This window comes from Eschrichtius robustus, chromosome 5 (genome assembly GCF_028021215.1).
Source record: "Eschrichtius robustus isolate mEscRob2 chromosome 5, mEscRob2.pri, whole genome shotgun sequence".
In the NCBI taxonomy this organism is placed as follows: Eukaryota; Metazoa; Chordata; class Mammalia; order Artiodactyla; family Eschrichtiidae; genus Eschrichtius; species Eschrichtius robustus.
The window spans coordinates 79,424,120-79,447,474 of record NC_090828.1 but is presented as its reverse complement, the minus strand read 5'-3'; the positions used below and the strand labels follow the sequence as shown (position 1 = coordinate 79,447,474).

Sequence of the window (23,355 nt, the reverse complement as noted above, 5' to 3'; positions counted from 1 at the left end):
AAAGTATTTTAATTACTCCTAGACTAAAGGCTGACTTAACAATCAGGAAATCTCTTACTTGGCTGATATTGGCAGAATTGCTCTTGGCCAGCATGATTTCTGGGGTGTCCGGCATCACGTGGATGGAGGTTTTGTCAGTATCCCAGGCTTCTGTATATAAATGCTATGGGGGAGGTGAGGTAAAACCCTTTGTTAAAGCCAATACATTGCAGTTATTATAAAATTTAACTCATTTAACTGTAAAATAGCCTTTGAAAACTTATGTGGAGGTGAGGGAAGCAAAAGGGTATGGGGAGAGTAAATCATGGCAATATTTAAACAGACATATGATCGTTTCATAGCCAATGTAAAGCAACATCATGATCTCAATTATTGATTCTTTTCATCCAGTGACTCTCAAGCTTACTCACAGAACCTTCAAGGATGGAGCTTGGCTATAGAACTATGTTATAGTAGAAATCCCTAGACTTCAGAATCAATCCCAAGGTCAAACCCAACTCCCCTATGTCCAAGCTGTGTGATCTTGAGAAAGGTACATAAAGCCTCACATGCTTCATTTTTTGGAGGGAGATAATCATATCTTTTTCATTAAGTATTTTTTTAAACTTTATACTTATCTCTTTTTTTTTTTTTTAAGTTGAGGTGAAATTGGTGTATTACTTTATTGAGTATTTTTTCGAGATTAACTGTAACATATGTAAAGTGCTTGAGTCATAGTAGGCACTCAACAAATTTTATGTTTCCTATTGTTATTATCACTGTGACTGCTGTTGATGAGTGTGGTATAGAATAGAGTTTCTGGAGTTTTAATACCCCAAACGTTGGAGTTTGCTATCTGAGAGCCAATTTCATATTCTGCACTGAGCCCTCATTCTCACTACCCAGATATCTGGAAGACATTCAGGCAGGTGTGGGAGAATTCAGAAAAGTTCAATTCAATCCCAGCTGTGCATATTAAGGGCCTACCTATTGGATAAAGAAATTAGCCGAGTATCAAAGATTGCCAGCACTCGGGAGGAAAAAAGTGATCATCGATCTTGTACAATAAAAATGAAAGCAGCAGTCACATCTCACTTTCCAAAGTGGGATTTCTACAACCTATGGTTTTGCAAGCAAGTAATTTGAGTTGTGTACTGGCACTGCTATGCACACTGTGTTTCCAAGACTTCTGAACAAAATGCAAAATGACTGCATATTTTTTTACAGGATGGATAAAGAGATGCTGATGCCTTGAGTCTGCTCTGCCAAAGAGAATGTGCAGAGAAAAGTAGTGCATTTGTGGATGTCTCTAGGTCACTGCTCAGAGGAGTGTATGCCTTACTCCAGAGAAACTGTCCTAGGCTGTACTTCCTCACCCACACAGAGAATGAGGGGACACAGGGTTGAGAGAAGCTTGCAGGTCCAACTAGGATTCAAGCACATGCTCTGTTGAAGGCCTACATGAGAATTAAGCCCATCACCTCTCCTTTCTCTGGAAATCCTCCAGGACATTTCTCACTTTATAAGCCCAGTCTGTGGAAGGTATGACACAGGCAACTGGCAAAAGCTGGAGACTCACCTTGCTCATGGTCAGGGCATTATTCTTTGCCAGGACAATCTCTGGGGTGTCTGTAATGGATGTGAACTTGAGCTGGTCTGCGGGCTGGCGGTACTTCCTGTCACTCAGGATTTCTCCCGCTCTCTTCACATTCTCGACCTCCACAGAGCCAATGGGCACCCACCCAATGCCTCTCAGCCACTCACGATCAGCCTTGTAAATAGCCTGAAAATGAAACAACGTCAAATATGTGTAGAAATTACCTCCACAGCCTGATGTCTAATCTTGATTTAGCATGGTGTATACAGATGGTGTATAATTCTGCATCTTGTGTAAATTTCAGGGAAGACACAGGACTGCCTTACTTTGGTGTAGAATGGCTAGTCCAGCACTTTGTCCCTGAAGGTAGTCAATGTTTGCTGTTTTAAAGACCTATGAAATCTCTAATAATATGTGATTTCATCAATGAAAAACCATTTTAAGGAAATTCCTGCCTGCCTCCTGATACAAAGTGTTTATTCTCTGATTTGACTGCCTATACCTCTTTGTATGGGAATAATTCTCTGTTAGAGTATAGTTTGTTCCTATCTCATTGGGCAGGGGCCTTCACAGCCATTGCATAACATAAAGAAAGGATGAACACTTCCACACGCTGAATCCACGTGTTTTCTCGGGACAACAAAAAGGGATCTTTTTTCAGATGATTCTATACTAATGTTTCTAAGCCAAAGAGTATATATATTTTTACTCTTACTTATTTTATCCTCAGTCCCTCTTCTTGTGTTGTAGTTCAAGTAAAAAAAAAAAAAAAAAGATATTTTATCCTGCTTTAATGTTTCTTCTTTGAACTTAAATAAATTGGCTGAAGGAGGGTTTTTCTCATAAGTAAGAGTAACAATTCTTTTTGGTTTTATGGCTTTTTGGGAAACTCTTTTTTACAATGCCACCACTTTTATCATTCTTCCAAAAGTGACTACTTGTCAGAGCTGATCAAAAAAACAAGGAGCTACTATACCAGTAAGGTAGCATTTGAGTCCCAAGGACAATCTACTGGCTGACAACAAAAATACTTAACATATTTCTAGGGAGATACTGTTTTCAGCTTCTTAGAAAAATTGTCTTGATATATAAAACTCATTCTTATATTTCCTTCCACAAGCTATAACAGATATTTCCTATAAGTTAAGTAGTCAGATAAATGATAATGCAATAAATTCATTTGGAAAATCAGGTTGCATTAAATCAGGATTTCTTAACCTGGCATCAATGAACTTAGATAGAAAAAACATCTTTATTTTCACCTCTAACTGAAACAGCATTTCTTTTAGCTATAACTATAGGCAACAGATGATGGTAGTATTAACACTACATGGAATTTTTTCAGCAGTAGAAGTCATAAATATTTTCATATTCTATTATAGTTGTTGTAGACATCTTGCATATTTATGTTCATCAGTTCTTTGAAATTAAGCTAGTTTTACACCCACTGCTAGATCTTTTTATTTAATGTGTTAATAAAAAGCATATATATTACTACACTGTCAGTGGGAATGTAAATTGGTGCAGCCACTGTGGAAAACAGTATGAAGGTTTCTCAAAAAACTAAAAATAGATTGGGTTGGTTTTGTTTTAATATCGAGCTGCATGAGCTGTTTATATATTTTGGAGATTAATCCTTTGTCTGTTGATTCATTTGCAAATATTTTCTCCCATTCTGAGGGTTGTCTTCTCGTCTTGTTTATGGTTTCCTTTGCTGTGCAAAACCTTTGAAGTTTCATTAGGTCCCATTTGTTTATTTTTGTTTTTATTTCCATTACTCTAGGAGGTGGATCAAAAAAGATCTTGCTGTGATTTATGTCAAAGAGTGTTCTTCCTATGTTTCCCACTAAGAGTTTTATAGTGTCTGGTCTTACATTTAGGTCTCGAATCCATTTTGAGTTTATTTTTGTGTATGGTGTTAGGGAGTGTTCTAATTTCATTCTTTTACATGTAGCTGTCCAGTTTTCCCAGCACCACTTATTGAAGAGACTGTCTTTTCTCCATTGTATATCTTTGCCTCCTTTGTCATAGATTAGTTGACCATAGGTGCGTGGGTTTATCTCTGGGCTTTCTATCTTGTTCCATTGATCTATGTTTCTGTTTTTGTGCCAGTACCATATTGTCTTGATTACTGTAGCTTTGTAGTATAGTCTGAAGTCAGGGAGTCTGATTCCTCCAGCTCCGTTTTTTTCCCGCAAGACTGCTTTGGCTATTCGGGGTCTTTTGTGTCTCCATACAAAAATGGGCAGACCTACATAGACATTTCTCCAAAGAAGACATACAGATGGCCAAGAAGCACATGAAAAGCTGCTCAACATCACTAATTATTAGAGAAATGCAAATCAAAACTACAATGAGGTACCACTTCACATCAGTTAGAATGGGCATCATCAGAAAATCTACAAACAACAAATGCTGGAGAGGATGTGGAGAAAAGGGAACCCTCTTGCACTGTTGGTGGGAATGTAAATTGATACAGCCACTATGGAGAATGGTATGGAGGTTCCTTAAAAAACTAAAAATAGAACTACCATATGACCCAGCAATCTCACTACTGGGCATATACCCAGAGAAAAGCATAATTCAAAAAGACACATGCACCCCAATGTTCATTGCAGCACTGTTTACAATAGCCAGGTCATGGAAGCAACCTAAATGCCCATCGACAGACGAATGGATAAAGAAGATGTGGTACATATATACAATGCAATATTACTCAGCCATAAAAAGGAACGAAATTGGGTCATTTGTAGAGATGTGGATGGATCTAGAGACTGTCATACAGAGTGAAGTAAGTCAGAAAGAGAAAAACAAATATCGTATATTAACGCATATATGTGGAACCTAGAAAAATGGTACAGATGAACTGGTTTGCAGGGCAGAAATTGAGACACAGATGTAGAGAACAAACGTATGGACACCAAGGGGGGAAAGCGGCGGGGGGTGGGGGTGGTGGTGTGATGAATTGGGCAATTGGGATTGACATGTAGACACTGATGTGTATAAAATGGATGACTAATAAGAACCTGTTGTATAAAAAAATAAATAAAATTAAATTAAACAAAGAAACAAACAAAACTAAAAATATGACTACCATATGACTCAGTAATTCCACTTCTGGGTATACATCCGAAAAAAACAAAAACACAAATTTGAAAAGATACATGTACCCCAACATTCATAGCAGTATTATTATAATTGCCAAGATATATAGAAGCAACCTAAGTGTCCATCAAGAGATGAATGGATAAAGAAGACGTTTATATATATACATAACAGAATACTACTCAGCCATAAAAAAAGAATGAAATTTTGCCATTTGCAACAATATGGATGGGCTTTGAGGTATTATGCTAACTGAAATAAGACAGACAGGGAAAGACAAATACTATATGATATTACTTATATGTGGAATCTAAAAAAACAATAAACTAGTGAATATAACAAAAAAGAAGCAGACTCCCAGATATAGAGAACAAACTAGTGGTTACCAGTGGGGAGAGGGAAGGGGGGAGGGGAAAGATAGGGGAGGGGATTAAGAAGTACAAACGATTATGTATAAAATTAGCTACAAGGGTATATTGTACGATGCAGGGAATAAAGCCAACATTTTATAATAACTATAAATGGCATATAACCTTTAAAAATTGTGAATCACTATATTGTGCACCTGTGACATAATATTGTACATCAACTACACTTCAATAAAAAAGCATCTATATTACTACATCACGTATTTAGTTTAATTTTTTTCTCCTGATAATCTAATTTTATTTATTTATTTATTTTTAATTTATTTTTTTATTATTTTTTTATTGAAGTATAGTTGATTTACAATATTGTGTTAGTTTCAGGTATACAGCAGTGATTCAGTTATATATAATTCAGTTATATATATATATATTCTTTTTCAGATTCTTTTCCATTATAGGTTATTACAAGATATGAATATAGTTCCCTGTGCTATACAGTAGGTCCTTGCTATTTATCTATTTTATGTATAGTAGTGTGTATCTGCTAGTTCCAAACTCCTAATTTGTCCCTCCCCTTGCTTAGTATAATATTTTGATAACCATATTTCAATGTAATCGGTTTCTTTTGAAACCAGTGTGTGTGTGTGTGTGTGTGTGTGTGTGTAATTTTATGCATCTCATGACACTGTCCTGAGAAGTTGTCCATAGGTTTCACCAGACTGGCAAAAGATTCCACAGCACAAAACTTAGAACCCCTTCTTGAAACCTTGCTAAAGAATATTAAACCCACTTACATCACTCTGAAGGTCATAGGCCTTCCGAGCTTGAATGATGTCATTCTGATCAGGCAGACAGGTCCATTCATGAAGGGGTTTCTTGTAGTCTATGTTGCTTACAAGGATCTGGCACTTCTTGGCCAGCACCACTCCCAGCATGTCCACTGGGCTACTGAACTTGGTCTTCCAATTCTCAAAGTCCTTCTTGTACTGCCGGTCACTCTGGATCTTGGCCATGTGGATGGACCACATCATCTTGGTGTCATCCTTAACATTTCGGGCCCCAATGTGGTGGCCAAGCTGTTTACGGTAGTCTTCCTTGTACTTGTACTGAAAAAAGAATAGAGATATAAGTCTAATGATAAGGACATCTTATTTATATCACATTTCATAGTTTCATAGACACATTATTTCTTTTGATTTTCCCCACCACTAGTGTGAGGGAGAAAGTTTAATATTATCAACTCCATTTTATAGAATAGAAACCTGAAGCCTCCAGGAGTTAAGTGATTTGTTCAAGGTCACATCATAAGCAGGTAGCAGGGCTGAGACTAGAATGGAGAGCTTCTGATTCCCAATATTTTCCCCTTCCACTAAACTATACTGCCTAGTTTACATTTGCTTAACAAGTAAAGATAAAACATCTTGTACAATTTAAAAGAGCATCTACTTAATTTAAACATGTGACTGCTTTTTCTAAAAATGTTTCGATATGATGACTATTTTAGAATATTTCCCTTGTAATCAGAATTTATAGTGAATTCCATGGTCAAGGATACAGGCTACATTTAGAAAGTTTCACCAGGAAATACCTCCCTTATTTGCCTGTCAATGTCATTGAACTTTCAACCATGAGAGAGTAATAACTTGGGTTAACACTCTATCTACTTTTAAAATTCAAGAATAATACTTTATGGTCCATTTTACCATGAGATGGTCACAGTGTGGGCTTCTCCAGGTTAACAGCCAGAAAAAGTTTTTATAATGGAAGGAATGAAGCATATGTCTAAGGTCTGGGACACTTCCAGAAGAAGGAAAGTCTGGATTTGGGTCTTAAGGAGCCCTGGTACAGAATGAGGGTACTGGACACCCTCAGGAGATGTTTCTCATGACACAGGAAGGACTAGAGAGGAGAGGAAAGTGGGTGCTGAGTAAAAGCTTTGCTTACTTCTCAACTTGTTCTTATGTCCAGTTATGGGCATCTTGGTAGGAGAACTTCACTAAAGGTCAACAAAGGATTAAACAAAACTCTAAAATGTATGCATAATTAACATCTTCTCTAAATGCCAGAGTAAACGGATAGAAGTAGTAGGAAAGAGTTCACATTTATGTTGGCTGATTTACATGTGCTACCAACGTCTTTAACAACAACGGTTTTTACAAACGTCTGGGTCATCAGCTGCTCAACTTCTGAGGCTCAAAAATATGAGCCCATTTTTAGTGTTCATAAAATACTTATTTTTAAAGAACATAACTCCATCTTTGACAGATTAGCAGGTATACGGGATATAGTATCTTTTGTTTTCTTTGTTTTCATTTGCCACTTTGTACATGGGGGAATCATTAAAGGAAATTGAGACTTGCAGGCTAAATTTCTGGCAAGCAAAGCTGTAAAAGCTGCCATTTGTTAACATCTTTGAGTAAGAAATGCCTCTTCAAAAAACATCAACTTACATCACTAGCAATATTTCTTGATGCCTTGGCTGCTTGGATTGGAATGGCATCCACGCGCAAGTCATAGCCTTCCTTCTTTGACTCTTCCAAAGCAAGTTTATAGAGTTTCTGCAGAAAAAAGAATTGATCAATCATTACTCGTTTCGTAAAAACTTTAGCTATTTATTACTAAGATTTCTCTGTCCTCATTTAAACTACACAAAATTAAGTATTAGTGTGAGTTTGCAGAAAACTTTCAAGGATTTCAAGGATTTCAAGAAACTCAAGGATTTTAAGGCACATGGTTTAAACTTTGATGTTTTATTGATTAGTAAATCTCGAAAGTTTTTTGGGGAAATCAGCATCAGGTTGCTAAAATTTTGTTTTGCCAAGCAAGCAAAACTGTAAAAAAAAACAAAAACAAAAACAAAAACCCAGCTATTTATTGTCACGATCTTAATATAAAAGGAAGGCCATTTTTATGCCAAAGAAGGAGAAGGAATAAACACAGTATTTTTAAATTGAATATATTTGGATTTGTGAACAACTCAATGCGTTGTCCTTATTTTCTCCCATTTTACCATGGATTATCATCACAGAACTTGATTGATCTGTGTAGACTAGGGTTTCAGAATCCTCACTCTGATGAAAATGTTGGTCCTGAAAGAGATGGCTAGGAAAATGCTTGCAAATAGCATTAAATGGTAACCAGAACACAATGAAGCGGCAAAAGAATACACAGTATGGTAACTCACTGTGTTTTAACCTAGTGACTGCCTGCTAAATCGTTGTTGAATAAAATAATGACTTGATAAGCACACTGACCTGTAGCGGAAGGCTTTAAGAGTATATTCCCTATTGGGATACTTCCCCAAAAGCATTTCATTCTCTGGTGTCATCTTCATAAAAGGCTAGTCTACTTTGTGGACCTACCACATAGACCAAAATTGAATCAAGGGAAAACTATCTCTTGAATCAAGGGAGAACTATCTCTTTTATTGACAATGTTGCTCTGGAGCATGTACAATAAATTAGTCAAAAGATTTCACTAAGGATATTATTACAATAGTTCATTTTTGCCTTTCTCTTCATGATATGATCAGTAGTTTACTCACATCACTGTAGTTTATTCGGTTGAGTTTGGCTAGCATGATTTCTGGTGTATCAGGCATGACATGGATTGTTTTCTTGTCATTGTCCCAGGCTTCAGTATATAAATGCTATGAAAAAAAAAATGAGGAAAATTATTTTGGAGTTCACAGACAGTTTTTGATTATGTGTCAGTCACCTCTCTTCTGTACAAAGCAGAAATAAAATTACTAAAGTTGCATAAATTCCTACCTTTCATGTAGATAAATTACTATTTCCAAGAGTATTTAGCTTACTATTTCATTGACTCAGTTTTTGCTGTTTCTTATTAAAATTTTTGAACAGTTCTGAAAAGTATAATTGGGTTGCAGAATTTAATATCTATAATTGTGAAATAATTACAGCACGTGGTATTTTTAACATCAGTTTACTATTCTGAAGTATTACTAAGTAACTATGGTGTTATAATGGGAAAATCATTTTAAAAGGTATTGTAAATCCTATAGGAATCTTTAAAATGTAGTAACATGTCAGAATTTTTACTTCTTTCTATGGTAAATTCCTATACCTGATGGTGAGGAGTGAAGACTCACCTTACTCATGTTTATCGCATTGTTCTTTGCCAGCACCTGCTCCGGAGAGTCAGTTATGCTGGTAAATTTCAGTGTGTCTGGACGCTGGCGGTAGATGTTATCACTCAGTATCTCTCCGGCCCTCTTGGCTTTAACTATTTCCACGGAGCCAATTGGAACCCAGCCAATGCCTTTCATCCATTCAAGGTCTGACTTATACAAATTCTTCAAATCAACCGACAAGAAACACTTTTATTAATTAGTTGTTCAGATTCACAGTCACAAAATGGATCATACTAGAGAAACACAAAAGCACTGATGAACAGGTAAAGCTGCCATCACAATCACTCATTAACAAGCATTATTGAATCCTGAGTACATTTTTTTCCTAAGCATTTTTTGGCACAGAGGATTGTACTAGGAATGATGAAAGATCTTTTTTGAAAAGTAAAAACACAGTCCTGCCCTTGAGGGTATTACAAGACTTTTACACAAGAGCAGAGTTTCTTTAGCTTTGGAAAATGTGTTCTAATAGCTCCCCAAAAGACCACATATTTAGACCAATGCTGTGTAAGTGTTGCAGTCACAAAAACTCTTGCCTTTTTTTTTTTTAAAGGGAAAAGAGGTGAAATTCAACTATGGTTGTGAGTTTCAACACATAGTAATGTTAAGTTTTACAAATCATGCTCTTGATTTGCATTTTTAATTGAGATATAATTGACATATACTAGTTTCAGGTGTACAATATCATGATTCAGTATGTGTGTATATTGCGAAATGATCACCACAGTAAGTCTAGTTGAGATCTATCACCACACATACCTATACTTTTTTTTCTTATGATGGGAGATTTTTAAAAAACTCTTGCCTTTATTTTCATCTTCAAAATCACAAAATATAAAGTGTGTAATGCGGTGTTCTAGAGATAATATATTAGATATATCCTAATTATTTATTTTATTTTACTCTCAATAGGGCATGGTAACTGTATTATTATTATTGCACTAGTATTATTGTTGCTGTTGTTATTATTATTATTGTTAACACTAGTATGCAGAAGCAGCATTGGGGGTACTCACATCACTCTGGAGGTCATAGGCTTTCCGAGCATGGATGACATCACTCTGGTCGGGCAGGCAGGTCCACTCATGCAGAGGATGTTTATAGTCCACATCACTGACCAAAGTCTGACATTTCTTGGCCAAAACGATACCAAGCGTGTCCACTGGGCTGCTGAACCTGGTCTTATATTTTTCAAAATCTTTCTTGTACTCACGGTCACTCTGCATTTTGGCAACGTGAAGGGACCACATCATCTTGGGGTCATCATGTATCATCCGGGCACCAATATGGTGACCCAACTGCTTACGATAAGTTTCTTTGTATTTGTACTGAAAGAAAAGAACCCAGTAAATGAGGAGGAAGCGGCAAGGGCTGGTCCCAGTTGCTCTCTCTGTGATGATGCTTTTCTATGAAATCCTCAAGACATCAGGGGAATTTCATCAAACATGATGCTGTGATGCTACACACTGGGGCATGCTTTCACCCAAAAAAGAAGATATGGTGCTCATTTCCACACCTCTATAGAGGGTAACTCCACATTGATTCCTTTATATTATGGTAGAAAATTATGTGTTTTAATCACAAAAAAAGTGATTAAAAAGTGAACACTGAATGAGCTCAATTACAGTGACAAGCAGTTTCTCAGAAGTCGGTCATGTGAGTGGACCCAAGTGAGAACATATCGGAGGGATGTGCTTACATGGCTCATCAATTTTCTTTTTTTTAAGGCATTCTGAGAAATAATTTGTCCTCTGCACAAATAAACTGGAAGGAGTAGTTTTAAAATGGGTAATTTTTGTTGATAATGAGCATAGCGTTTCAGTTTTGCAAGATGAAAAAGTTCTGGATGTCTGTTGTACAATAGTGTAAATATACTTAATACTACTAGACTATATACTGAAAATGGTAAAGATAGTGAATTTTGTTATGTATTTTTATTATGATTTCAAAGAAAAACCTACCAAAATGGACAATTTTGCTATTCTTAATATTTTAATATTTAAGTTGTCCAGGAACCTGATGTATTAATTTTTAGGGTAAAGGAATGTTGATTTTTGTGGGCCCCATAGCAAAGAGACGTTTAACTTTTTTGCTATCCTATGTCCTTCCTCAAGTCATGGGGAACTCAGTTAAGCCTGCTTCTTTATTGGCATCTTTGCCTTGAGTGTAGCCTGAGGAGAGCTCATGAGGTTTCATGAGTAGCTCAACATAATGTCCATTTAACTTTGACCAAGGCACTCTGTCTTACTAAGCAAAGACCAAAAGATGAGCAACAAAGGAACCATATCCCAGTGTGTCTCTATGAAACTTGTAATCTTGGGCAGGCTACCTACTGTCTCAAAGCCTCAATTTATCTGCCTGTGCAATGAAGGCAGTTAAGACGGATGATGACTACAGAGACTTCCAGCTGTGTCCCAAGAGTGTGATTCCCTATGCAGGTGGCTGGCCTGTGGGTAACAAACGTAAGGATGTGATCAACTCTTACGTCACTGGCAATATCCCGGGAGGCCTTGGCAGCCACGATGGGAATGGCGTCACTTCTTAAGTCATAGCCTTCTTTCTTGGCTTCTTCCATGGCCTGGCGATAGAGGTTCTGAAGGAAGAAGTAGTAGCTTTTAGATACAGTGCTCACTTTCACCCTAAAAATGTATTTCTGTCAAAGGAAGACTACTTTTGGATGCAGAACAACACTAGTATGTTTAGCCTCAAATAAATTAAATTTTAAAAAAAAGATCTCTTTCTTCTTTTTACTTCCTACATATACAAGCTATTTATTTAACTTGAGATTTTACTTTCAGCAGGTCTAACACAACTTTTCCTTGCATAAATCCTTCTAGATTTTACACATTAAGTCATTAACTCTGAAATGTGCTTGGATTGCTCAGCACTTATTCTTTTCATGAAATAACCAAGAAATGACTATTTATTTAACTGCAAATTTGAATTAGGACCAATTTTACTAGCAGAGAATATGATTATTTAACAACAACACTACCACCATGAGCATGTACCTGTATTCAAATAGTGCTAAACTGAGGATAATCCATTGTTTCTGAACATCTTTGTTAATACTGATTTGCTCTCTATTCATTTTGTCAATTGCCGGAAATTGCTAGCAGACAGAGGGATAGCAGGTACCAGATATTTATGAGACAAAAGGACAAAATTGATGAAATTATAATAATTTCTTTATGAATTGGGAAATACCCACTGTTCAGTTTCTGTGGCAGGACAGATGCACACAGAAGGTGGAACACAGGTGTTCCACGGGAACACAGCTTGAGAACCACTGCATTAAACAAATCATCTATACCAGTAGTATTCAGTCTTTTTGTTTGTGAACCATTACAAGAATTTAGTGCTTTGTTATTAATAATTTTAAAATGACTTTAGAGTCTGAGAAGGATGTCATTAAATGTTTTTAATGTAGATTATTAATGTATGACAATTCACATTCTTTTCATGTTGAGATTTTACAAGGAAAAGCTAAAGTAAATAAGAATAAATTTAATGTATTTGAGATAAAGTCCCAAGGGCATTTGTTCTTCTTAAAAATTTCTAGGGACTTCCCTGGTGGCTCAGTGGTTAAGAATCCACCTGCTGATGCAGGGGACACGGGTTTGAGCCCTGGTCCAGGAAGATCCCACATGCCGCGGAGCAAATAAGCCCTGTGTGCCACAACTACTGAGCCTACGCTCTAGAGCCTGCGAGCCACAACTACTGAGTCCACGTGCCACAACTACTGAAGCCCTCGTGCCTAGAGCCTGTGCTCCGCAACAAGAGAAGCCACTGCAATGAGAAGCCCTCACACTGCAACAAAGAATAGCCCCTGCTCACTGCAACTAGAGAAAGCCTGTGCACAGCAATGAAGACCCAATGCAGCCAAAAATAAATAAATTAATTAATTTAAAAAAAATTTCTAGAAATATTCATTTTGTAACTAGAGTCAAATACTTTTATACTTTATATTTTTCCTTTGAAGAATAAATTCTCAAGTTTATCCTTATGTATAAGTGGGAAAAAATGTGCTTGAATCATCTTGCGGCTTCAGGCCAAACAAATTTTTTTCATTCTTTCAACATTAGAAAAAGATGCAGGGCTTCAAAGAAAACACTTTTATTATCATCAAGGCTACGTTTTAAAGAATGTTTGGTAAGTTATTTACCCAAGAGAACTAGAATAGGTAAATAAGAGTTTAAGAGGAAAAAAAATAAGATATAGTTACTTTGTTTTGTTAAACTTTACTGAGCTAAGTATGGAATGAAGGTACCATTGGTAACGGGTTGAGAAGAAATTCAAGTGGGCCGCTTTGAAATCTAATCTTCAGGAGACAGTCTTTAGGGAATTACCATAATCATGCAATTTTAAAGAAATAAATCCAGATGAAAATTTTAGAAATTAAAAAAATAGCCCAATTTCCTCTCAGCAGTCTGAAAAAAAAATACCCTACCTCGTCTGACCTAATTTTAATAAAAGGGAGAGGCTTAAAAGCATTATCCCTTTGGGATAGAAACTAACTTCATCTGTCTGGGTTGAGGCAGAATGTCTGGGAAAAGATAATCCAACAGAGAAGCTCTGTGGCCAAGAGAAAAATTGTTCATTCAAAAATGACTGAAGCCAAGGTCAATCAAATCCTTGTGATCAGGCTTGTCCTTGGGTCTGTTTTATAACGCTAGACAAAAGGAAATCGTCTCCTCTTCATTTCACTTGTCATGCCTCTTCTTTAGGGCTACATTATGATAGGCAAAAGTAATTAACAGGGGTAAAATAATAATATGGTCAAGTCTTGAAAATAAGTATTTAAAATTTCCAATGTTCTCAAACTAAAGGGAAGTCTGCCCTTTTTTCTGTTTAATGAAGACACAAAAAAACATGTAAGAAATCAATATTCATCTTGAATGAACCAGATAATTCTTGACTTTGGCAAGAACAATTGGGCAAGAAGCTTTTTCTGCGGCAGTATTTCTATTCTGCAAAGATTTGTGATGACAAGTTTAGTGGGGCTGGAGATAGTATGTTAAAAAAAAAAATGTTTTTTTAATTGTCCTCAGGCAATTTTGAGATGGATGAATTTAAGAATTCTTACTTCAGTTCTTGTAAATAAACTGAAGTTATTTTGAGCATATTAAATAAATCTAATCTTCACGGTGACTTGAGTAAAGGGAAGAAATTAATGTTTATTAAGCAGCTACTTTATGCCAGGCTCTACACTGGGCATATTATATATACTACCCCATTTAGCCATCACAAAAATTCTTCGATAGACATTTTTATCTCATTTTACAGATGAGGTAACTAAAGAAAAACTCATAGAACAAATTTTGAAGCAAGTACTAATCTGATAAATAGCAATAATTATTTTTAAATTAAAATTACAATATGATTCTATCATTAATAGTTGACTTTGAGAATTTTCCCCACCTCCTGACATGGAGATATTTTTGTATTTATCCATTTTCCTATGTAGTTTTTTAATTGAAGTATAGTTGATTTACAATGTTGTGTTAATTTCTGCTGTAACTATTCTTGAATATAATGATACATATATTCAGGGTAGGTTATGGCAAAAATAAATAAATAATTGGTCAACATGAGAATTAAATCCATAATTCCGACCTTTCTACTACATCAGCAAAATAACGTGGCCAGGTCAAAACAAATGGTCTTACCTCACTATAATTTATTTTATTTTGTCTCGCCAACATAATTTCAGGTGTATCAGGCATCATGTGGATTTGGGTCTTGTCATTGTCCCAGGCTTCTGTGTATAAGCGCTGTGAAGGATAAAAAGGTTAATGAATTAGAACAACAATGTTTGTTGTAAACAGAGGTTTCCAATTTAGAGATCATGACAAAGTTGAAAGCCAGCCTTCTGACTATCTGGGCTGTCTGCTGTATATCAACATTCTTCAATCTCTTTGATGTTACAAGATATTTATTGTCACTAAATATAAGTGTAGATTAAGATATGAAAAGAAAATGTGTGTGTGTTTCGTTACAAGATCACCTCCACTCCAATTAAATTAAAAGCAAGTATTTTCCAAGCATGTATACACGTCCATATGTACTGAGGCTGTATCAACAAATTCTTCCCATGATTCTGTCTGTTTGTCTGTTTGTTAACTGCAAATGTACCTGGATATGCCATCTCTAGATTTCTTTTTGATAAATGTTATGAAGATTTGCACCTGACTTGTTTGTTCTATACTTACTAAGTACCTAACGAGAAAGAAACCTTGATACCAAACATGTATAACTGTTATAGATTTAAAACAATTTAAACACCAAACAGCTGTCCTACTCCTAACTCTATTTCACAAGAAATGTCAAAGCAGAAATTCCCACATATATTTGGGGAATCCTAATAGAGAACTCAATCAAATCACCATACACAGGATGGCAACTAGATAAAACAACCAAACAAAAGGACTAACTTAATTAGTAATAGATATTCTCAAGGACATACAGCCCTGTTTTATTTTCCCCCACATTGGGGGCTCACCTTGCTCATAGTGATGGCGTTGTTCTTGGCCAGCACCTGTTCCAGGGAATCAGTCACACTGGTAAACTTCAGCTTGTCTGGACACTGGCGGTAGGTGTTGTCACTCAGTATTTCTGCAGCTCTCTTGCACCTGACCACATCCACAGACCCAATGGGGACCCAGCCAATGCCTCTCAGCCACTGGAGATCTGATTTATAAATGTTCTGATGAGATCAAACACAAAAGCAAGGATTACTGAAGCTGTTAGGACTCTTGATTTCAAAAATGAATGAAAAGGACTGGAAAAAGTGGATAGCCAAACTTCATGTTGATGTCTTTTAAAATATGAAGCCCAATTGGATATAGTTCATGGTATTATGTTCTCTCTAAAAGAAAAGTAAGGCACAGTAAATTAAGGGTGGAGAGGAAAAAACGTTATTTTTTTTCTGAGGGCTTTACCTAATCCTAGGCCATTATCTGCATATTACTATGTATTACCATCATGAGCATGGTCAACAGTGGTGTTTAATGGGTCTCAGTACTCACATCGCTCTGGAGGTCGTAGGCCTGCCGAGCGTGCATGACATCGTTCTGGTCGGGCAGGCACGTCCACTGGTGCAGGTAGTTCTTGTAATCCATGTCACTGACCAAGGTCTGGCACTTCTTGGCCTGCACCATCCCCAGCATGTCCACTGGGCTGCTGAACTTGGTCTTCCACTTCTCAAAGTCCTTCTTGTACTCCCTGTCACTCTGGATCTTGGCCACATGCATGGACCACATCATCTTAGGGTCATCCTTCACGTCCCGGGCTCCAACGTGATGGCCAAGCTGCTTGCGGTAACCATCTTTGTATATGTACTGAAATAACAGTAGTCATTTAAAAAATAAAAATGAATGAAAAGGGCTAAAAGTCTTATTAATATAAAACTTTATTAATTTAAAATTGGTAATTCTTGCAGAGAAATAAATCTTCTGAATATCAACTTATCTCCTCATCCTAAACTCTGATGAGACTTCACAGCAATACTCTAATGGGGAGCAGTCCAAACTACATAGTTCTATGGTTTGCACACATTAAGTCTCTGGGAATAAAGGCAGCAGCACTTTTCAGAAAATCAATCGGAGTTGTAAACTGCCATTTTTTAAAATCTTTTTGGGCCAGTGAAATCATTAACCCAGAAGTTTTACACATGATTTTGAGAACAACTCCTGAGTTCAGAGGAAACTTTTCACTCCCCTGCCCACCCCGCCTCTCCCAAATCTGGCTCTGCTAACTTTCACAGGACGCCTGAAATAGACTGGCTTGTGTTTCCATCCTGTATACCGGCTCTACTGGACACCAAATTTGGGTGCGGTTTGTTGGGATTCCTTGTGGAGAAAAAACGGATTATATAACTACAAGAAAGTGTTTTGTTGGTGGCAATGGTAAGAGCTGGCTCTGGATTAGCTTCTCTCCACTTCAGGCAACAAAATTACATAAATCCTAGCATATATTTACTGAAGTCTGAATTCTCTACCAAAGGAACTTCTTTCGGAGACAGCGGAAAGAGAAATCAGGCTATTTTGTTGGTTTTGGTTGTTATAAAATTTTTTTTTTCTTTTTTCATTTAAAAAGAACTCAACACTGCAAAGTAAAGGAGCTGTTACAGTGGAGGATTACTGGACTGAATGTCAATATTATGACATAGTATGAGTGTGTTTCATGTTTGGTAATTGCAATCATTGTTGCTTTTGTTGTGGTCATCCATGTACAATGCTTGGTGTCAGTCTATTTATCTCTTGTAAAAATAAAATACAGTGTGTGTGTGTGTGTGTGTGTGGAAAAAAAATAAAAAATAAAAAGAACTCAAAGGAAGCACTTAAGGCAATTTTTCAAAGAAAGGGTTGGCAAGAATCCAGAGCAGGTTTGGGGAAGGGTGAATTTTCCTGAACCTGGCTGTACCAGATCTTTTTCTTATGTTGAACCAATACACGTACCCAAGCTTTTTCCCCAACTCTTCTGTCATTTTCTTATTTCTATGTGCTCAAAATATGCAGATGAATGCCTTATAATTATAGATATAAACAAATGTAGATTCAAATTCCATTTTTTACTGAAGTTTAGGATACCCCCTCTGCATATGGGACCTGAATATTAAAATCTTCTGGAGTTAAATTATTAAAGCTCTTTTCAAATGAAAAACATTTCATTTAAAGCACAGTAAATGTGCTTTAACTGGCACCAGGATGTATCTTGCTGTTGTAATACTGATTCTGCCCCACCCCCATCCAGCCATGTACATATGTGGAGTGTTGGTACTCACATCACTGACGATGTCCCTGGAGGCCTTGGCTGCCACGATCGGGATGGCATCGCTTCGCAAGTCATAGCCTTTCTTCTTTGCTTCTTCATTGGCGAGTTTATACAGAGTCTATAGAAGGAAAGTCAGAGTTAAGCAAAGTTTTGATAGCAACAATTTGGAGTCTAACAGGTGACATATCACAAAATTTAAAAAAGGATAGGCTCCAGAAACAATCTAACTTTCTAGCAATATTGGAAAGTAAATAAATTATATTTTACCAAAAAAAACTATGTAGCATTAGAAACAAATGAAATATATCAATGAGCATTAACATAGATTGATAGAGTAATCTATTATTTATATCATTATAGATTAATATATATATAATATGTAGATTATATGATACATTATGCATATCAACATAATATAATGTTAATGTTAATATAATCTAGTAATATAGATTGATAGGCAAAGCATCAATCTATACGTATTTCTAAATGAAAAAATTGCAGAACAATGTGTTTAATATTATTCATTTGTATATAAAATATATATTTATATACTTTTACCTAGTTCTTTATTACTTAAACATTTTTGAAAATCATGTAATATCTTATGATTTTTAAAAAAACAAATGAGAAAAAAATTAAAGTACAATTTAAAACATAGTTAACTTGACTATAATCACAACTTTATGATTCTAATTTTTGGCTGGATCATATTAGTAAAACATGCACCTATAAAACTGCATTTTACTTTTAAAAAAATAGTAATCAGTATTGTTAATGGAGAGCACTTTTTCCCCATGCCTGAGGTTCTCTTTCTATAAAAGGAGCTCGATTATTTCATCTCTGCCCCTTTACTCTCTTTACCCTGGAGAGGTGCAGTGATTTCCTGATGTATCTAATTGGTAGGGATGGGATAGCAGGGCATGTCCAGCTCAGCTCTGACCTCCTTCCTCTAGGAACATGCCCAGTGCCCTCCTCTGCTTCTCTGTGCGAAGCAGGACTCACCCCTGAGGGAGGTAGAGCTGACTGTCCTGCTCCAGTGTGGCCTGTGCCTGGATGGGGAACCTAATCCTGGGGTTCACTTAGCAGGTTTGTTGGGCTCTCATACAAATGTGTCCTTGAACCTAACTTTAGTAGTAAGAGATGTGAGATTTTGACTTCTAGTTCCACTCCTTTGTTTTACTTCTCAATTTTATTCAGGATCCAGGTGGGAAAGAGGTGCATATTATTAGAGGTCCCCTTGGTAGGGGTGCCAGATTTAGCAAATAAAAAGATAGCATGCCCAGCTGAACTTGAATTTCAGATAAATAACAAATAATGTTTTCATATAAATAATAAGCTAGTATTATATCTGGTTATCCTACGCCTTGGAAATGCCAAAAACACTCCTCAGTTCCACTGACCCACACTGGTAAAGACCATAAATGGAAAAGATAATGTGACTTCAGTTTGCCCCTGGAATCCTATAGCGTATGATATTCAACCCACAGATGAAAGGTTGGATGGGCTGAGTGCTCATATCACAGAGCTGCACGTACCATGATAGCTGAGGTCCCAGAATATCCACAAAAGTGTAGAAAACAAACAATAACAACAAAAATAACAACAAAACAAGCGTGGTCCCCCAGGATTTTGCCCCTACCTCACTGTAGTTGAGCTTGTTCTGCCTCGCCAACATGATCTCCGGGGTATCAGGCATTATATGAATTTGAGTCTTGTCTTTGTCCCAGGCCTCTGTGTATAAGTGCTATCAAAGAATATGTTGATAGAAAACCATTAAAAAAAAAAAGAAAACCATTTGAAATAGGAATTACAAAAAGCCAATTAAGGCAGGAATGTCATTGATCTAATTAGGAAAAATAAACCACACTAGGATATAAAGTATTCAGCTGGAGGTTTAAGTCTTAACGATAGTTATCAGGGTTACAACTGGGGATAATAGAAATTACTTAGAGGATTTCAAGTACGTCATTTAGGAGGTAAACGTGACCCCACACCTGCATGGATAATTTTAACTCCACTAGTCATTAAAGTCTAAAAACCTCTTTTGGCATCTTGGAGAAGCTTGAGGCAGCTGGGGCTCACCTTGTTCATGTTGATGGCATTGTTCTTGGCCAGCACCTGTTCCAGAGAATCAGCCACACTGGTAAACTTCAGCTTGTCTGGACACTGGCGGTAGATGTTGTCACTCAGTATCTCTGCAGCTCTCTTGCACCTGACCACATCCACAGACCCAATGGGGACCCAGCCAATGCCTCTCAGCCACTGGAGATCAGACTTGTAAACATTCTGTGAGGAGGAAAAAGGCAGAAACTCTTCAGTAAGACTGAAAGATTTAGGGTCAAGGTGCAAATAGAATCGATAGTAAAGTACAATTCTGGTTGTTGCTCTTGTTGGTTTCATAGAAAACTGGCTCACTGTATTAGGCAGACTAACAGAGGAAGTATGTTCAAAAACGACCCAAAAATGTAACAAAAAAATGATAGAATATTTCAGGTTGTTAGGACAGGAGGAATCCAAATGAATATCTTCTGTCAGCCAGTTCAGTGGATGTTCACCGTTCGTGTCCACAGGAAAAGAATGCCAACCCAAAGTGAGAGAAACCACACATATGTCGACCTACAGGCTGTCAGTAAATAAATATTAGGTCCAGTCAAATGAAACACTCTGCAGCCATTAAAAGCCACATTTTAAAGAGTATCAATGATTGGTAGAAATGTCATTAATGTAACGAAGTTAAAATAACAAAAAAATAGCACATAAAACAATCTGTATATAAATTACATGAGCAGGAGTGGGCTTTTTCAGTGGTTGGATTATGTTGGATTCTTATTGCTTTCTGTGTATTTTTTCTTATATTTCAAAATATCTGTAAAGCTCTTGGTTTAACAACAAAAAAGAGAGGTTAAAATGTAATAATGACATAGAACCTCTGAAGCCCTGAGGCAGACCTTTGACTACTTCAACACTGTCCAAGATTCAGGGCAATAAATGACCATCTTATTGGTCCAGAACCTGTCTCTTCCCCACCAAATTCTCAGGATGGGAAGCACAGACTCCTTTCCAGAATTGTCTTTCCATATCTTTATTTAACACTTTAAGTCATTTTTTCTGCTAAAGACTTTTGTGTACTTATTAGGTATTCATAACTACTTCCCAACGGTGGAATTGGACCTTTGCCCAGATCATTTGAAGGATTTTACCTGTAACGGCAACTAAGTAGAGCATACAGACAGCTATTTTACTGTCTAGACTAAAAGCCTATTGGAATTGCCTTATGCTGACTAGTTATTGCCCCTTAAATAACAACAGCAAGAATGAAAACAATAACATTTTACACCTCTGGAGTGCTTCTTAACTTTCGAATGCTTCCCACATTATTAAGACTGTGTCACCGTGAGAAGGAGGTGATCTCAAAAAGGCACTTGACAAATAGACAGAGGCAAGCAGTCTGTCAATGCTGTCACTCTATGGGTGACATTAACCGTTTTTAACAACCTTTCATATGCAGGCAAAGCCTTTCTTTGCAAAACACAGGGTTCTGCATGTTGTGGAAAGCTACAGAACAGATGTGGGAGTTTCCACAGGTAGGCTGTACAATTTCTAGGAACAGCCATTTAATGTATAATTATGGTTAATTCATTTTATTCTCCAAAGTCCTGTAATGCTTAATAATTCCTTCAAACATCTATAAAATATGTGCTGCAGGAAATGTGCTTGTCACACCCAGATTTGAGATGGTGCCTCTGTTTCTAATAGGTACCGGTTCTGTCATTACCACATGACCTCTCCACAAAGAGAGCTGTGCTGAGAGGACAAAGTGTCAATGAAATGACCCAACAGCTTCCAGACACAGCGACTTCTTTTATTTCATAAGAGTAACGATTAGTGTTGTAGCAGTATTCTGCTAATGATAACCTCATCTGTTTTGCAAGGAAGCTAAAAACAAATTTCAGACTAATTTTTAAAAATAGAAATGTGTTATTTCTTTCCCCCTTAAAAGAATAAAATAAAACGTCTTCCTGTGTTGGACCTTGAATTCTAACATTGCTTAATTCCAGTCTTATTTTTATAAGACCAAGTCCAGTTGGTAAACTTCACTTCCTTATAAAGCCTAGTAATGTATCCACAATAAAGCAATAAAACTATACTCTGCTTCAAAACTCATTCAATGGACAAGAAATCCTAGCTTGAGTAGGCCAATGGGTTGTTTACAAAGGATAACGTTCATATGGTTCAAGTTATGTCTGCACACAGCCCTGTTACGGACGCCGTACTCACATCGCTCTGGAGGTCGTAGGCCTGCCGAGCGTGCATGACGTCAGTCTGGTCGGGCAGGCACGTCCACTGGTGCAGGTAGTTCTTGTAGTCCATGTCACTGACCAAGGTCTGGCACTTCTTGGCCTGCACCATCCCCAGCATGTCCACTGGGCTGCTGAACTTGGTCTTCCACTTCTCAAAGTCCTTCTTGTACTCCCTGTCACTCTGGATCTTGGCCACATGCATGGACCACATCATCTTAGGGTCATCCTTCACGTCCCGGGCTCCAACGTGATGGCCAAGCTGCTTGCGGTAACCATCTTTGTATTTGTACTGAGATGAAAATGCACAAATCAGATTTTTATTATAAGCCTGTAGAGGTCACAAGCCTGTACAAAATCATCTTGCTTATATCACTGTTGTACGTTGACTTTTGCTAATAAGCACTAACTCAAGGCAATATCCTTCCTTTCCCCTAGAAGCTTATAGAGGTAATAAAATAGATGGAATTCATATAATTGTAGTGTATGCCCCAAATCACCTATGGCCTGGTAACAAGGAATAGTTCCGGGGGCAGCAAATGCACACAGTGGAGAGGCCATGTGGACCAAGGGACTTGGAGAAATGGGTTAGGCGCTAAAAGTACATCAGAAAAGAGATGCACTTGGTGACAAGATGTGTTTAGTAAGTAGTAAAATGAGTGTCTGGTTCCTATGGGGATGAAGTCAAGGTCAAGGACTACTTGCAGTAGCAACAGAAGAGAATTTCCTGTTTCATAATGGATTCAGGCATTCAGTGGTGGTGGCAAATTTTGGCATCATTTTGGAAACTGGTTATACTAGGGAAGCTGTCCTAGCAGCCCAGTTGCTTAGAGCATGCTCCTAATAAAGTCATGGGTTCTCATCGCTCATGGACCAACAGTGTTGTTATTCCATGTCCAAAGACGTTGTCCTGGAATCCGAGCCAATTATCCAAAATACATGCTTCTAGTCTCAAAGATAACTGAGTGAGAAAGTATAAACGAGTCAGCAGAGGCAATATAGTACAGTGGGAAGGAATGAGGTTGCCTGGAGTTTCAACTGCATCACCTACTAAGAGTTTGATTTTAGACAAGTTGCTTA

At 37.1% G+C, this 23,355-nt stretch overlaps 1 protein-coding gene across 2 annotated transcripts in view; it reads right to left on the bottom strand.

Moving 5' to 3' along the window:
• NEB (nebulin) overlaps window positions 1-23,355 on the bottom strand; it is a 229,140-nt gene that overhangs the window by 91,111 nt on the left and 114,674 nt on the right. Inside the window, exons 68-82 of one of the 2 annotated variants that reach the window (XM_068545120.1) lie at window positions 22,256-22,567; window positions 20,060-20,263; window positions 19,617-19,721; window positions 17,988-18,095; window positions 16,231-16,542; window positions 15,705-15,908; window positions 14,872-14,976; window positions 11,688-11,795; window positions 10,219-10,530; window positions 9,161-9,364; window positions 8,594-8,698; window positions 7,500-7,607; window positions 5,844-6,155; window positions 1,559-1,762; window positions 59-163 (exon numbers count right to left, since the gene is read on the bottom strand). In XM_068545120.1, the coding sequence (XP_068401221.1) occupies window positions 59-163; window positions 1,559-1,762; window positions 5,844-6,155; window positions 7,500-7,607; window positions 8,594-8,698; window positions 9,161-9,364; window positions 10,219-10,530; window positions 11,688-11,795; window positions 14,872-14,976; window positions 15,705-15,908; window positions 16,231-16,542; window positions 17,988-18,095; window positions 19,617-19,721; window positions 20,060-20,263; window positions 22,256-22,567 (2,808 nt within the window). The remainder of the gene's footprint in view (window positions 1-58; window positions 164-1,558; window positions 1,763-5,843; window positions 6,156-7,499; window positions 7,608-8,593; window positions 8,699-9,160; window positions 9,365-10,218; window positions 10,531-11,687; window positions 11,796-14,871; window positions 14,977-15,704; window positions 15,909-16,230; window positions 16,543-17,987; window positions 18,096-19,616; window positions 19,722-20,059; window positions 20,264-22,255; window positions 22,568-23,355) is intronic. The other variant, XM_068545119.1, reaches the window with a different exon arrangement.